We start from the raw sequence: 16,198 nt of genomic DNA on the forward strand, positions 1-16,198 counted from the left end.
ACAGGAATGCCAGGGCATTTAATAAAAGACTTGAAAACCCAAGTCAGATTTAAACTGGATCTCTTCTTTAATTATACAAATAATGACTTAGGGATTTAATATAATCTTGAAAACCCAAGTCAGGAATTATGAATGCCAACCGACAGGTAATCTATTAAAGATTTAACTCTTTGGAAACCTTTTTAAAAACAATTTTTATAGATATTCATATTGTAAAATATTGAAGGTGTTATTAAAGTAGTATTTTTGTCCAGTTTATCATATATATAGATGGTGTTAAAGACTCCTGGTAATGACTTAATTGAGGCCTACAAATTGTGGGCCAGATTCAGGTACAATTGCGGCCGTGTAACGTAACCCGTTTTCAGTGTTAGTGCCCGATCCACAAAGCACTTACCTGTAAACTTGCGGCGGTGTATCGTAAACACGTCCGGCGCAAGCCCTCCCAATTCAAATGGGGCGGGTACCATTTAAATTAGGCTTTGCGCAAAATTACGGAGGCGCGATGTGTTTGTGAATCGCGACGTGCGTAACGTACTTACGCCGGGAAAAACAAAAAATTCAAAAGCGACGCGGGAACGACGGGCATACTTTAACATGGTGGAGTAATTTTACACCATGTTAAAGTACCCCTAATTTTGCGACGGGAAACTAAGACTTGCGCCGACGTAACGACGGGAAAAACCTTTGTGGATCGCCGTAACTGCTAATTTGCATACCCGATGCTGGAATACGACGCAAACTCCACCCAGCGGCGGCCGAGGTACTGCATCCTAAGATCCGACGGTGTAAGTCAATTACACCTGTCGGATCTAAGGGCTATCTATGCGTAACTGATTCTATGAATCAGTCGCATAGATACTCTGAGAGATACGACGGCGTTTCAGAGAAACGCCGTCGTATCTCTTCTGTGAATCTGGCCCAGAGAGCCAAGTAAAAACAATAACATGGGATGATAAATCATCATAACTTACCGCACTCCTTCTTCTCTCACATTTTCGCAATCCCAGCAAATCATTAACCCCAACATACAGTTACCGTAATTTGGTATGGATTTCGGTTAGGTAAGCAAGTCATTCCATACATCCCAGACTAAGGAATTTACAAGGCATTTCCTCTTTTGGAAAATGACTTTCTCAAACAGAATTATTTGACTAACAATCTGGTCCCAAAGAGCTAATGTGGGTAGTGAAGGGGACATCCACTGTAGGGAAATGGTTTTCTAAGCGATGAAGAATGTTTCAAATTGGACAAAACAAAACATTTGTAACTTGGTGCCAAAAGTCTGTAATGGGAGGGCATTTCCAGATCGTATGGATGTAGCACTACACCCGCAGGGGCTGCTGGACACAATAAGTCAGTTGCTTGGCTTTGGTTTTATGTTTTATTAGGGGTAACAACTTGGATGGGGTGAAAGGGTTTATGGGATGCCCAACATCCCAACAAGAACAAGAAGGACAACGTCCTTCTTCGGTATAAAAATCTCCTGAACTGCTTTCTTTCCTTTCCTTACACAGTCTTTAGTAGATTAGTACAGGGGTCAAGTCCTGGGAAAAAACGGACATGCTGCAGGAGATATTCAGAGAGTGTGCGGACATGCTACAATAGACTGCATACCTACTACAAGAGATGGGGTCGGAGAGTAAGTACACAGCTGATAGCACAGAGCGATGGTGGGGGCAGGGTGTATAGTGAGGGATGCAGTGCTCTAAGAGGTGGGGGCAGGCTGTATAGTGAGGGGTGCAGTGTTCTATGAGATGGAGGTGGGGCAGGGTGCATTGTGAAGGGTGCGTGGTTCTATGTGGGGGGGTGGAGGGTGCATAGTGAGGGGTTCAGGGTTCTATGAGGTGGAGGCAGGGTGTATAGTGAGGAGTACAGTGTTCTATGGGGTGGGGCAGGGTGAAAAGTGAGGGGTGTGGCGTTCTATGTGGGGACAGGGTGTATAGTGAGGGGTGCAAAGTGAGGGGTGTGGTGTTTTAGGTGGGGGGCAGGGTGTATATTGAGGGGTGCAGTGCTCTATGAGGTGGGGCAGGGTGTATAGTGAGGGGTGCAATGCTCTATGAGGTGGGGCAGGGTGTATAGTGAGGGGTGCAATGCTCTATGAGGTGGGGGCAGGCTGTATAGTGAGGGGTGCAGTGTTCTATGAGATGGGGTGGGGTGTACAGTGAGGGGTGCAGGGTTCTATGAGGTGGGGTGGGGGCAGGGTGCATAGTGAGGGGTGCAGGGTTCTATGTGGGGGGTGCATAGTGAGGGGTTCAGGGTTCTATGAGGTGGGGGCAGGGTGCATAGTGAGGGGTACAGTTTTCTATGGGGTGGGGGCAGATACTGGGCCAGATTCACGTAGAAGTGCGGCGGCGTAACGTATCGTACATACGTTACACCGCCGCAAGTTTTCATCGCAAGTGCCTGATTCACAAAGCACTTGCAATGAAAACCTACGCCGGCGGCCTCTGGCGTAAGCCCACGTGTGCCATTTAAATTAGGCGCGCTCCCGCGCCGGACCTACTGCGCATGCTCCTTTTTGAATTTCCCGCCGTGCTTTGCGCAAAGTGACATTTTTTCGAACGCCGACGTGCGTAGCGTACTTCCGTATTCCCCGATGTCTTACGCAAGAAGGAAACATTTTTAAATTTTGACGCGGGAACGACGGCCATACTTTATACAGCACATATGTGTGCTGTGTAAAGTTAGGGCACCAAAAACGCGACTAACTTTGCGACGGGAAACTAGACTAGCAGCGACGTAGCGAACACGAAAAACCGTCGTGGATCGCCGTAACTCCTAATTTGCATACCCGACGCTGGTTTACGACGCAAACTCCCCCCAGCGGCGGCGGCGGCGGTACTGCATCCTAAGATCCGACAGTGTAAAACAATTACACCTGTCGGATCTAAGGGCTATCTATGTGTAACTGATTCTATGAATCAGTCGCATAGATACTCTGAGAGATACGACGGAGTATCTGAGATACTCCGTCGTATCTCTTTTGTGAATCTGGGCCACTGTATGTATTATAGCAGAAAGTAAAAAATATTGTTTTCTTTTTTTTTTTTTGCAAAATGGTCACTCTTTTTTTGTTTATAGCACAAAAAATTTAAACTGCAGAAGTGATCAAAGACCACCAAAAGAAAGCTCTATTTCTGGGAAAAAAAGGACATAAATTTTATTTGGTTACAGCGTCACACAATCGCACAATTGTCAGTAAAAACAACGCAGTGCCGTATTGCAACAAATGGCCTGGTCATTAAGGGTAAATCCTTCTGGGGCTGAAGTGGTTAAAGCCACCTAATCTATATTTCTAGAGATGTTAAAGATGGAGAAACCCCTTCTCCGCATGTATGCCAGGCTCACCCGTGCTCGTGTATCGGGAGCCCAGAACATTACTCAGTGCCGTCATTCTGTCATTGCTTCTAGGCATGATAGAAAAGCAGATGTTTCCTGACAGCATCGAGTGACATCCCGTCAGGACACTCGTGGGAAGGAGGAAGGAGGGGTGGCAAACCATCATACAGAAGTGATCTGGTGGTGGTAAATTATTTCTGTAAAAATGCCCCTAGCTGGGTGAACAAAAAGTAAGAACTCTCAGCTGTTAATGCTAATTGCTTACATCCCAGTACTGCTGTGCCGTAATACTTATGTACTTATGGCAGTAAAAGGGTTAAATGCCCACCAAACCCCAGATGGCACCATTCAGTGTTAAGGTGAATTTATGTGGTGGCAGTAGCCTTGATTTTGCCATTTGTATAGTTTGAAATAAAGGAGTACACGTTGTAATCAGGTTTCAAACATGCCACACATTGCTTAAAGCGGTTGTATAGTCCCATAGACAATTATTATTTGTTTGGGTCACCTGTAAGGCAAAAGGCATAATGAGCTAGTATGCACCGCATTATGAAATACTTACCTTAGGACGAGGCGTCTGTAACTTACCTGGTCCACGCCGAGGTAGCTCACATGTTGCCTTGGCGTGTCCTCCGGGTATTGTGGCTCCAGCGCTGTGAGTGGCTGGAGCCGCAATGTTGTCACTCCCGCACATGGGAGACTTTTTTCCGGCATGGTCCGGCGTCTGCCAGGCCTTAAGCCGAGAATCTCCTAGGAGATTTTTTTTACCTACAGGTAAGTCTTATTATAGGCTTACCTGTAGGTCAAAGTGTAAAAATTGACTATACAAACGCTTTAATTACCGGTAAACTTCCAGCTTCAAAATGCAGATAATCAACCGCAATAAATCATAAGCGTGAGCCTCTGCCGACGCCCATCATCCAATCATGCGCAAGCAAAAATATTGATGTTTTTTTTGCTTGAAATTGGGTATTTTTATGCAAAGTGAAATTTCACCACTGGGTATATTTTCTTTGCAAAGCGAACAGTCAACTTGTCTTTAGTAAATCAAATCCATAAGTCCTTGTCCAGTTCTTGAAAAGATGCCACAAAACCTGGTCTTTCTGCAGAAAGACTATTGCCTTCCTCAAGGATTTGAAAGAGGCCTGCAAAGGGAGATGCTTCCTCTAGTAAGAGCAATCAAAGCAGCCACATTACTCCATTTCCAAGGTACACAAGGCCAACTTTCTAGCCCATCTGGCTTTCTCAATCTTATCTACAGTACATTGATTTCTATGCAGAAGTGAGCCTGATTTTGCACTCTCCGGCGATAGTAAATAAACCCCATTTACTTAAAAGTGGGGTATGCCTTTATACAGACCTCAAATTTTGCACTTGCATACTCGCGGGCGGGGTCAGGAGCTGTTCTCCCAGCGATCCTCCCGATGGCAGAGAACACGGAGGAAGAGGAGAGACGCGGATCGCCGAGCTGTATTATAGCCCGCTGTTAGAACTTACATTTCCTCTGCTCTGCTCGTTCACACAGCCCCGCCTCCTCCTGACCCCGCACCTGTGATAGACAGAATACGGGTCAAATCCTGGGATGTGTTGTTTATCACAGGTGCAGGGTCAGGAGTAGGCGGGCTGTGTGAACGAGCAGAGCGGAGGAAATGTAAGTTCTTACAGCGGGCTATACCGCTCAGCGATCCGCGGCTCTCCTCTTCATTCTCCCATGATCTGGCCGCCGGAGGGGGGGGCGCACAATGACTCTGCAATCACGGGGGGCTGCACAATGACTCTGCAATCGCGGGGGGCCGCACAATGACTCTGCAATCGCGGGGGGCCGCACAATGACTCTGCAATCGCGGGGGGCGCACAATGACTCTGCAATCGCGGGGGGCCGCACAATGACTCTGCAATCGCGGGGGGCGCACAATGACTCTGCAATCGCGGGGGGCCGCACAATGACTCTGCAATCGCGGGGGGCCGCACAATGACTCTGCAATCGCGGGGGGCGCACAATGACTCTGCAATCGCGGGGGGGGCACACAATGACTCTGAAATCTGGGGGGGCCGCACAATGACTCTGCAATCTGGGGGGGGGCCGCACAATGACTCTGCAATCGGGGGGGGGGGGGCACAATGACTCTGCAATCGGGGGGGGGCACAATGACTTTGTAATCGGGGGGGGGCACAATGACTCTGTAATCGGGGGCACAGTGAGGCTGCAATGTGGGGCACAGGTGAGGCTGTGCTCAAGGGAGCTGATAAAGTTGTTGTTAATATTTATTTCTGTAACTTAATTCTGCATAAAACATTTAAGTGTCATTTCATGAGATAATTTATGAGGGTGTGATAAGCGGCAGAATTAGGGGCGGAGCAGGGTAGGGGTTGGGTGGGGCAACTGGTGGCGAGTAACCCTTGCCTGGCTAGTGGCTCAAGACTTGAAATTTTGATCCCTGCCTTTATATATATCTGAAATCAGTGTTTCTCAGTAAGATTAAAATAGTCCAGGTAGCCGTAGTCGGCCTTTAAAGCAGACCTTGCATGGAGAGCAGTAACATCTTCTTGCAAGATCTGGGTTACCTGGCATTTCCCGAGATATTGCCTGAAGGATGCCAGCGGCAATCTCGCCTAGGAAGCCATGATAAGGTGAGAGTTTTCATTAACTATTTCCTCTGCAGGTGATTTTCCTTTATATTGTTCCATCGTTTTGAGAGGTAAGAGAGGAGCCTAACACAATGAGCGAATATTGCAATTTTAGTGTAAGGTCCGCCATTAACATACCATACTGAAGAAAACCTACATAGGTGCAGGTTAGAGAATAAAAGACAGAAGTGCCCAGAACTGAAATCATTTGAATTTTTCACACTGAATACTGTTAACCCCACTGCTGGTGACTGGTAACCAACACCATAGTTGCTTACATAGGCGTGCGCAAGGGGTGTGCCAGGTGTGCCTGGGCACACCCTATTCCTGGACATGGCAACCCATCAATCGCAATCTACCCATCGATCGTGGGCAGGTGATAGGTAAACTGCGGTCCTTCCTTGCTGACCCCCAGAACCTGGGCAGGAGGGGCGGCGGGGGTGTAATTTAGTAAAACCAGTCTACATTTTCTGTAGACTTCTCCTCCTTTCCCTCTGGCTGACATTCAGTTGCCCCAGGAGGAAAATACAGGGGATCGGTACCAATATATGCCACCCCGCCACTCCTCCTGTCTCTGTTCCTCTTCTTTCTGCTGCCCAGGTCCCCCTGTGAGCTCTCCTGGTCCCACCCCCCCATTGTTTCAGAATGGAGAGCGGGGAAGAGGCCAGTAAATATATCACACACATATATGTGTTGGAGCTTTGAGGTGCACACCCTAATGCAAAAGGCTGCGCACACCTATGGTTGCTTATAATTTGTTACCTTATTCCTTTTTAGCATTTTTTCTCCTTTTTTTTTGCCCAGTTATGGAGGCTTCTGGAGGAGACTCTGGCAGCTGACTCCAGCCCTCCTCTGATCCTCCTCCAGACCCTGCAGTTTCTACTTTTCTGTTTCCCGGTTCGGTTACCAGCTTCTTCCCAGCAGCAGCACAAGGTAAAGGGGTGCACTGTGATGTAAGGGAGGGTGGTAGACTCTTGACCTCTGATGCTGAGGGAATCTGCTGACCTCTGATGTAATGCTCTGGCTATCTAGTCTTACAGGTACAACTGGCCCTGTGGGAGCAACCATAATGCTGATATGGCCCGCAGTGAAATAAAGTTTGAAATAATACAATTGTTTATTTGAAACAAGTTCCCAAATTTTGCCTAACATTTTTATACGATTCAAAAAGTAGCCTTTCTGCAGAATGAAGACATTCTAAGGCCCCATACACACGAGAGAATTTATCCGCGAATACGGTCCAGCGGACCGTTTCCGCGGATAAATCCTCTCGAGGATTTCGGCGGATTTTCATGCGATGGAGTGTACACACCATCGCATTGAAATCCGCGCTGAAATCCTCTGGCGATGACGTGTCGCGCCGTCGCCGCGATTATGACGCGGCGACGTGCGCGACGCTGTCATATAAGGAATTCCACGCATGCGTCGAATCATTACGACGCATGCGGGGGATCCCTTCGGACGGATGGATCCGGTGAGTCTATACAGACCAGCGGATCCATCCGTTGGGATGGATTCCAGCAGATGGATATGCTTGGCATGTCAGCAAATATCCGATCTGCTGGAATCCATCCCAGGGGAGAAATATCCGTGGAAACAGATCCGCTGGCGTGTACACACCATAGGATCTATCCGCTGAAACCCATCTGCTGGGATTTTTCAGCGGATGGATTCTATGGTGTGTACGGGGCCTTACTATTGTATTGAAAACACAACCTGCCAATGCAATCAGGGTCACTGCATGTCAGTAGTAGTGGAAAACGATATTGCTTTCACTTTAACATGGCAGAGGGGGGTCAACATAGAAACATGACCACACCGCTGTATCAGTTAAGCTGCACTAATGTGTTTTATTGTATTACTGTCATTCATACACAGGATATTTAATCTCAGAGCCTCCCGTAACCTTGAGATAGTTCTTATAAACCGCAGCAGAATTTAATTTTACTATTGAGCTGCACCCATCACTACAGGCAGAATGTTTATGTTCAATATATACTAAGGGGAGGTGAACTACCGAACTACATATAAAACAAATAGAAGCGCATGGTGGTGTAACATAAAAGGGAATATATTATATTTTCTGTATGTTTTCTTTCTAGTGATTATTTTCAGGACAAAAAAAAAATAGAATTCTTCTTTTTTTTCAGTCTGGTAAATATAAAGTAGGAATGTTGAATAGGAATCACTGAAGTGAATATAAATCACTTGTAGCCAGATGTTAAATGTGGAAATATAACGGCCCAGATACGAGTACGACTTACGCCGACGTATTTTCTGATACGCCGCATAAGTTCTCGGATGCGCCGTCGTATCTGTGCGCCTAATTCTCAATACAAGATACGCCTGAATTTTGGCTTGATCCGACCGACGTAAGTCTCCTACGCCGTCGTATCTTGGGCGCATATTTACGCTGACCGCAAGGGGTGCTTCCATTGATTTACGCGTCGAATATGTAAATGACCGAGATACGCCGATTCACGAACGGACTTGCGCCCGGCGCAGTAGTATACGCCGTTTACGTAAGGCGTACATCCTGCGTATAGTTACTCCACCAAAAGCAGGGGTAAGTCATGTTAAGGTATGGACGTCGGAAACATCGGAACAGCCGTCGTATTTTACGTTGTTTACGTAAGTCTTACGTGAATGGCGTAGGTTACGTTCACGTCGTTGCCATTGAGCCGTCGTATCTTAGGGCATAAATTCGACGTGATTCTGAGCCTGCGTGGGGTCATGCTTCATTTTAATACATCACGCCCACTTCCTTGCTACTTTGAATTAGGCGGGTTTACGCCGGCCAATTTACGCTACGCCGCCGCAACTTACGAAACAAGTGCTTTGTGAATACTGGTCTTGCCTCTCTGTTTTACATCGGCGTAGCGCATATGAGATGCGCTACGAAAGCCAAAAGATGCGCCGCTCTACGTGAATCCGGGCCAACATCTTTATTTACTGAATACAATTTGCAATGAAGTTTGCTGTTGTAGGTCTTGGGTGTTTAGGAGATGCCTGTGCGCGGTTTGCTGTTATTTTACCTCTGACCCTACACAGAACAGCGGTTTTGATTGCTTTACAAACCTGACAGTACTTCCACATCTCATGCATCAGGACCCAAATGGATCTAAGAAAAATGATTGCTAATAACACGTGTTTAGGTATAAATCCTAGGTCTACTATAACCTATTAATTTTGGTTAGATTGTAATACTGGGATGGCTGCTAATACACAAGTCAGAAACGTAAGCTTTGTATACACGATCCGATTTTTGGCCAAGCGTGCGTCAGACTTTTGTCTGAAGGGCGTGTGCCTGGATTTTGTATACTAACGGCACACAATTGTCGGCCAACAAACACAAAGGTAGTGATGTACTATGTTGAATTTTTGCACTTGAGCGCCACACTTTGGGCACCTTCTGCTAATGTCGTGTTTGGTGAGCATTGATTCCGAGCATGCGTGTTTGGACTTTTATGTGACGGGAGTTGCTGCACATTATACATTGCCTTTGTTTCTTCTAACATTTGGGACATTAGCACTGCTCTGCACATTTCTTGTTGAATATGACGGCTACATGAACTCACCCACTTCATCTCTGATTGTAGCAAGTTCCAGCTGCAGCTCTCTCTCTTTTATAAGACTAGTTTCACTCTGTGGAAAAAATGCAAAGTGCTGTTACATGGGCCAAGATGACAATTTTATTTGCTATTTTTTTTGTAAATTACTTTTTATTAAGTTTCATGAAATAACCCGCATATAGCGGAAACAACTATTGGTTACAAAGAAAAGAAAAAACATACCAGCGTAGAACACCAAAAGGCACAGAAAGAAAAACCACCCCTAGTATAACATTTGCCTAGACAGACATGTACATGTTTTTTTTTTACAGTAAGTTACTAAACCCTGGACCCTGCATTCACTATATCTGGTCTTTCACAGTACACAGAACATGGAAATGCAAATGTTTTATAAATATTAACTGGTAAATACATTTTATCATCAGCAGTATATAGCAGTCTTGTGAATTCTAATGCCGCGTACACACGGTCGGAATTTCCGACAACAAATGTTTCGATGTGAGCTCGTTGTCAGAAAATCTGACTGTGTGTAGGCTCCATCGGACATTTGCTGTCGGAATTTCCGACAACAAATGTTTGAGAGCTGGTTCTCAATTTTTTTCTCGGTTCGTTGTAGTGTTGTATGTCACCGCGTTCTTGACGGTTGGAATTTACGACAACATTTGTGTGGCCGTGTGTATGCAAGACAAGTTTGAGCCAACATTCCGTCTGAAAAAAATTCACGGTTTTGTTGTCGGAATGTCCGATCGTGCGTACGTGACATAACAGTATCTGGCCAAGCACTATTTAACCTGGCTGGCGGTATTCCCGAGTCTGACTCGGGGTGAGATTTTTGTGCTAGGATCGGTAACCCCGAGTCAGACTCGGGCTCACCTCGCAGTGTCCACAGGCACTGTTTACTTACCTTGTCCCTGGATCCTGCAATGCCTCCCCGCTGTGTGAGCGAGCGGGTCCTCACTCGATTCACACAGTGTCCCTGTGTGCCGCCGATCTCCGTTCCCTGCGACATTACGACGCACGGGGGCGGAGAATGGCACCAAATTCAGTAAACAAACACATTACATACAGTATACTGTGATCTTATAGATTACAGTACTGTATGTAAAAAATACACCCCCCCCTTGTCCCTAGTGGTCTGTCCAGTGTCCTACATGTACTTTTGTATAATAAAAACTGTTCTTTCTCCCTGCAAACTGTAGATTGTCCATAGCAACCAAAAAGTGTCCCTTTATGTCAAAAATAGTTTTAGATCAGCTAGAAAACAGCGATAATAAATTATAATCACTTGCAGAATTGTGCGATAGCGATTTGTGGGGAAATTCGTCATAAAAAAAAATAAAAGTAATGACAGCGACAATTCTGCAACTGAGCAAATTTCAGTGATTTTGAGTTGATTACATTATTGAATAATTTTTATTATAATTACATTATTATTTGTTATAATTATTTATAAGTATTTATTATATTATAATTTATAATTTTGTTTTTCAAACTTTATCATACCCGAATGTCTACTAGACTCTTGTTTGGACAGAAGTGAGTTATTCCTAAGAATTACAGGCCTACAATTTAAAATGCCAAATTTCCATGCAAAATAATTTCAGCACCTAAAATCTGACATAATCATACCGCCAGGGAGGTTAAAGCATGTAGCTTTACATTCTGCTCTAACTGTCCTATGAGCTTCATGACCCCTGACCCTCTATCTGGTCAGTGCTGATTGGCCCTGTGCCGATCACATGCACCCTCCCCCCCCCAAAAAAACTCTGTAGCAATACAGACTAAACTGAGCATGTGCAGAGTACACACAAGGTTCTATTCTATCAGCAGATGGATTGGGGACTGTGGAGGAAGGAGAGGATCAGAGAAGACAGGGTCAAACAGCCTTTTTAGACAATGAAGAGGATTAACCCTTTAGGTTCCACAGTGAGTATAACAAGCATGCTTTACTGCATATACAGACTGATTTTACTGTTGTGAGTTTAGTAACACTTTAAGTATAATTGAATCTTAAAATGTTTCTATTTTGGATGGACAGTGGAAGGTTTAAAACTCTTATTCAATTTGTATTGCTTTCTGTGTCTCTTCTAGGAATATTCACCTGCTATTTGTCATCACTGTGTCATATGAATATAAGAAGGGGGTATTGGGGCGCTCACTCTAAAATTACTATTAAATTAAAATATCTTATATGTTCTTCAATACTAAATAAATAAATATGACTTCCTCTACAGTGCAAATAAATACCAAGTGCAGCAATCCAAATGTGAAAAAAACGAATCCTGTGTAAAATATCTGTGTAAACCAATGAAAAAAAACCTGATAAGACTGATAAAAACTCATATAAAAAATATTCAGTGATATATAGTATAAAGTGCATCAAACAACAATATTATGTGCAAAGTAGGCAAATCCAAAAAACAGCAACATGTCAGAATGCATTCGCCCAGCCCTTACAAATCCTGACTGCATTTTGCGTAAAGTGGATATAACTCTGGAGCAGCGGCAGAGATCCCACAGCTCAGGTTGGAGAATCTGTCCACAGGACAACTATTAGGCCCCATACACACGAGAGGATTTATCCGCGAATACGGTCCAGCGGACCGTTTCCGCGGATAAATCCTCTCTAGGATTTGAGCGGATTTCCATGCGATGGAGTGTACTCACCATCGCATTGAAATCCGCGCCGAAATCCTCTGGCGATGACGTGTCGCGCCGTCATATAAGGAATTCCACGCATGCGTCGAATCATTACGACGCATGCGGGGGATCCCTTCGGACGGATGGATCCGGTGAGTCTATACAGACCATCCGTTGGGATGGATTCCAGCGGATAGATTTGTTTAGCATGTCAGCAAATATTTATCTGCTGGAATCCATCCCAGGGGAGAAATATCCGCGGAAAAAGATCCGCTGGAGTGTACACACCATAGGATCTATCCGCTGAAACCCATTCGCTGGGATTTTTCAGCGGATGGATTCTATCGTGTGTATGGGGCCTTAGTCTTGTATTCCACAAATCTGGCCTTTATGGAAGAGAGGCAAGAAGAAAGTCATTGTTGAAAGAAAGCCATAAGAAGTCCTGTTTGCAGTTTCCGAGAAGCCATGTGGGGGACACAGCAAACATGTGGTAGAAGGTGCTCTGGTCAGATGAGAACAAAAGTAAACTTTTTGGCCTAAAAGCAAAACAATATGTGTGGTCGGAAACGAACACTGCATATCACCCTGAACACACCATCATCATGTTGTGGGGATACTTTTCTTCAGCAGGGACAAGGAAGCTGGTCAGAGTTGATGGGAAGATGGAGGGAGCCAAATACAGGACAATCTTAGAAGAAAACCTGTTAAGCCTTGTACACACGATCGGATATCTGATGAATTTTTCGTCAGATAGCCGATGAAGCTGACTTTCATCAGTCTTGCTTACACACCATCAGTCAAAAATCCGACCGTGCCAAAACGCGGTGACGTAAAACACTACGACGTGCTGAGAAAAATGAAGTTCAATGCTTCCGAGCATGCGTCGACTTGATTCTGAGCATGCCTGGATTTTTGAGCGATGGACTTCCACACAGACGATTGTTTTTTTTCTATCGTTTTTTTATCAATAGGAAAAATTTAAAACATGTTCTATTTTTTTTCACCGATGGGGCCCTCACACGATCGGTTTGTCCGATGAAAACAGTCTATCGGTCTGTTTTCATCGGACAAACCGATCGTGTGTACAGGGCTTAAGATACTGCAAAAGACTTGAGACTGGGGTGGAGTTTCACCTTCCAGCAGGACACCGACCCTAAACATACAGCCAGAGCTACAATGGAATGATTTAGATCAAAGCATATTCATGTGTTAGAATGGCCCAGTCAAAGCCCAGACCTAAATCTAATTGAGAATCTGTGGCAAGACTTGAAAATTGCTGTTCAGAGACGCTCTTCATCCAATCTGACAGAGCTTGAGATATTTTGCAAAGAAGAATGGGCAAAAATGTCACAGCTGGTAGAGACATCCCCAAAAAGACTTGCAGCTGTAATTGCAGTGAAAGGTGGTTCTACAAAGTTTTGACTAAATACATATGCATGCCACACTTTTCACATATTTATTTGAAGACATTTTTTTAAAAACATTTATCATTTTCCTTCCACTTCACAGTTATGTGCCACTTTGTGTTGGTCTATCACATAAAATCCCAATAAAATACATTTACGTTTTTGGTTGTAACATGACAAAATGTGGAAAATGTCAAGGGGTATGAATACTTTTTCAAGGCATTGTATACCCTAAAATCTCTCTGAGACTGTAAGAGACAGAATCATCCCCTGCTCACTCTTTTTTTTTTTACTGAAGAGTAAAGACAGGTACCATCCAACCTGTTTACCTGTTTAGAAATAAGAAGTGATCACAAAGTACTGAATATGAAGTGTGGCTTCTTAAAGTGGTAGTATACTCTGTACTACCATTTTCACGTACAGGTAAGCCTATAATAAGGCTTACCTGTAGGTATAAAGAATATCTCCTAAACCTGTACGGTTTAGGAGATATTCCCCTCGCAATGCGCTGCTGACTACAGCCGCGCATGCGCAGCGGGGATCTTCAGCTAAAGGCCCGGCACCCGCCGGACCTTGCCGGACAGAAGTCTCAGCGCTCCAGCCAATCACAGCGCTGGAGCGGCAATACCCGGAAGACACGCTGAGGAAAGATGACATCTCCCTTGTCGTGGACCAGGTAAGTTCCCCTAACCTCGTTCCAAGGTAAGTATTTCTTAATGAGCTAGTATGCGGTGCATACTAGCTCATTACGGCTTTTGCTTTTACAGGTATGGAAAAAAAAAAAACACCAGCGGCTTTACTACCGCTTTAAGGAACTGTGGTCACATCAATTATATCAAAATGCGCTAGAAGTGGAAGACAAATTGATCTGTCTAGGACAGTTTATGACATTCCAAGTCAAATGCAATGTAAAGTGAAGTACATCATCCCTTATTACTGCTGTAATGTTTGCAGAATCTATATACTACCACATAGGCAACAAGAGTGATTACATTTTTAAAAAGTCAATTATAAAAAAGATGCAGAGTTTATTTTTAGCCTTGTATCTGTGGAGATAAAAGAAGCTCATCGGATCAAAGATGCCGGACGCGTAATATACCACTAATAGATAATCACCAGTGGAAAAGAACACTCAAAAACCAATAATATCCCAAAAGGACCATTAACGGCAAACTAAACGAAGGGCCGAATAACGGAGAATATTCTTCCACTCCATTAATCTTGAATTACACATATTATAGGACATGACCCTACAATAGGCATTCTTTTCTAAATAATATATACTGTATATATTTATGTTATACTATTATTATTATTATTATTATTATACAGGATTTATACTGTATAGCGCAGCAAACATGAGGGCAGATAGTACAGTTACAATTCAATTTAATACAGGAGGTCCTCCTTGTATGCCAATTGCCACTCTTTTGTCAAAATATTGCTTCTTGACTGGCCCATGTGTCTACCTTACCTTTTGCTCAGGGGAGGGCTGGCAGGGGGGGCAGGGTGGAAATCTCCCCCCCGGTCTGGTGACACTATGCACAGCCACCGGCCGCCACTACCAAATGCTGTTTTTGCAGAGCAGGAATATGCCTGCTGGAGCTCTGTTTACACAGGTCACGGCCGCTGCTCACCTCCCACTGTGCAGCCGTGCCTGTGTCAGCTCCGAGGTAGATGGCCGCAGAGCTGAGCTATGTCTCGTCTCACACATAGCTCAGCCTCAGCGCACACCAGCGCTGACATCCCCTTCTCTCTCTGCACAGACAAGAGGAGAGATAGAGCTCATCTGCTCCTCCTCCTTCTGAGTATGCCCTGCTCACACTCCCCGGGCATGTGTGGGCACTGGACAGGAAGTTTGAACCAAAAAAAGCATCAGACAGCCTGCCTGCACCTCAGCCTCCATCCTGGTAAGTTCACCCACTCTCTAGTCTCTTTTGCCTCCCAGTGTATAAAAAGGGGTGCTCTGTGGACTTTGTTAAAGCGGTTGTAAACCCGCATGAAATTTTATTTTTTTTCCTCCTGTAAGGGAAAAGTCATAATGAGCTAATATGCACCGCATATTAGCTCATTATGAAATACTTACCTCGGAATGAGGTGCATAGCACTTACCTGGTTCACGGCGAGCGAGATTTCATCTTGCCTCTGCGTGTCTTCCAGGTATCGCCGCACCAGCGCTGTGATTGGCTGGAGCGGCGATGACGTCACTCCCGCGCGTGCGCACGGGAGATTTAAAACTCGGCAAGGTCCGGCGGCTGCCGGTCCTTTCGCCGTAGATCCCCCCTGCGCAGTGGCGCATTGCGAGGGGAATATCTCCTAAACCGTGCAGGTTTAGGAGATATTCTCCTTACCTACAGATAAGCCTTGTTATAGGCTTACCTGTAGGTAAAAGGAAGCAAGAGACCTTCTTTACTCAATAGTCCACAGCATGCACCCTTAAATCAAGTTTCCCAGAACAACCCTTACATCAGATCTGATGTATATGGGGTCTGTGCGGACTCTGATGTATATGGGGTCTGTGCGGACTCTGATGTAAGGGGGGCTCTGTGTGGGACTCTAATGTAGGGGGGCCTCTGTGCAGACTCTGATGTAAGGGGGGCCTCTGTGCGG

General features: G+C 45.0%; 1 protein-coding gene across 1 annotated transcript in view; it reads right to left on the reverse strand.

Annotated features, from left to right (window-relative positions):
• MTUS2 (microtubule associated scaffold protein 2) overlaps positions 1 to 16,198 on the reverse strand; it is a 472,945-nt gene that overhangs the window by 65,054 nt on the left and 391,693 nt on the right. The window contains exon 7 of the mRNA XM_040340468.1: positions 9,549 to 9,615. Within this exon, the coding sequence (XP_040196402.1) occupies positions 9,549 to 9,615 (67 nt within the window). The remainder of the gene's footprint in view (positions 1 to 9,548; positions 9,616 to 16,198) is intronic.

Source organism: Rana temporaria, chromosome 2, assembly GCF_905171775.1.
Source record: "Rana temporaria chromosome 2, aRanTem1.1, whole genome shotgun sequence".
Lineage (NCBI taxonomy): Eukaryota > Metazoa > Chordata > Amphibia > Anura > Ranidae > Rana > Rana temporaria.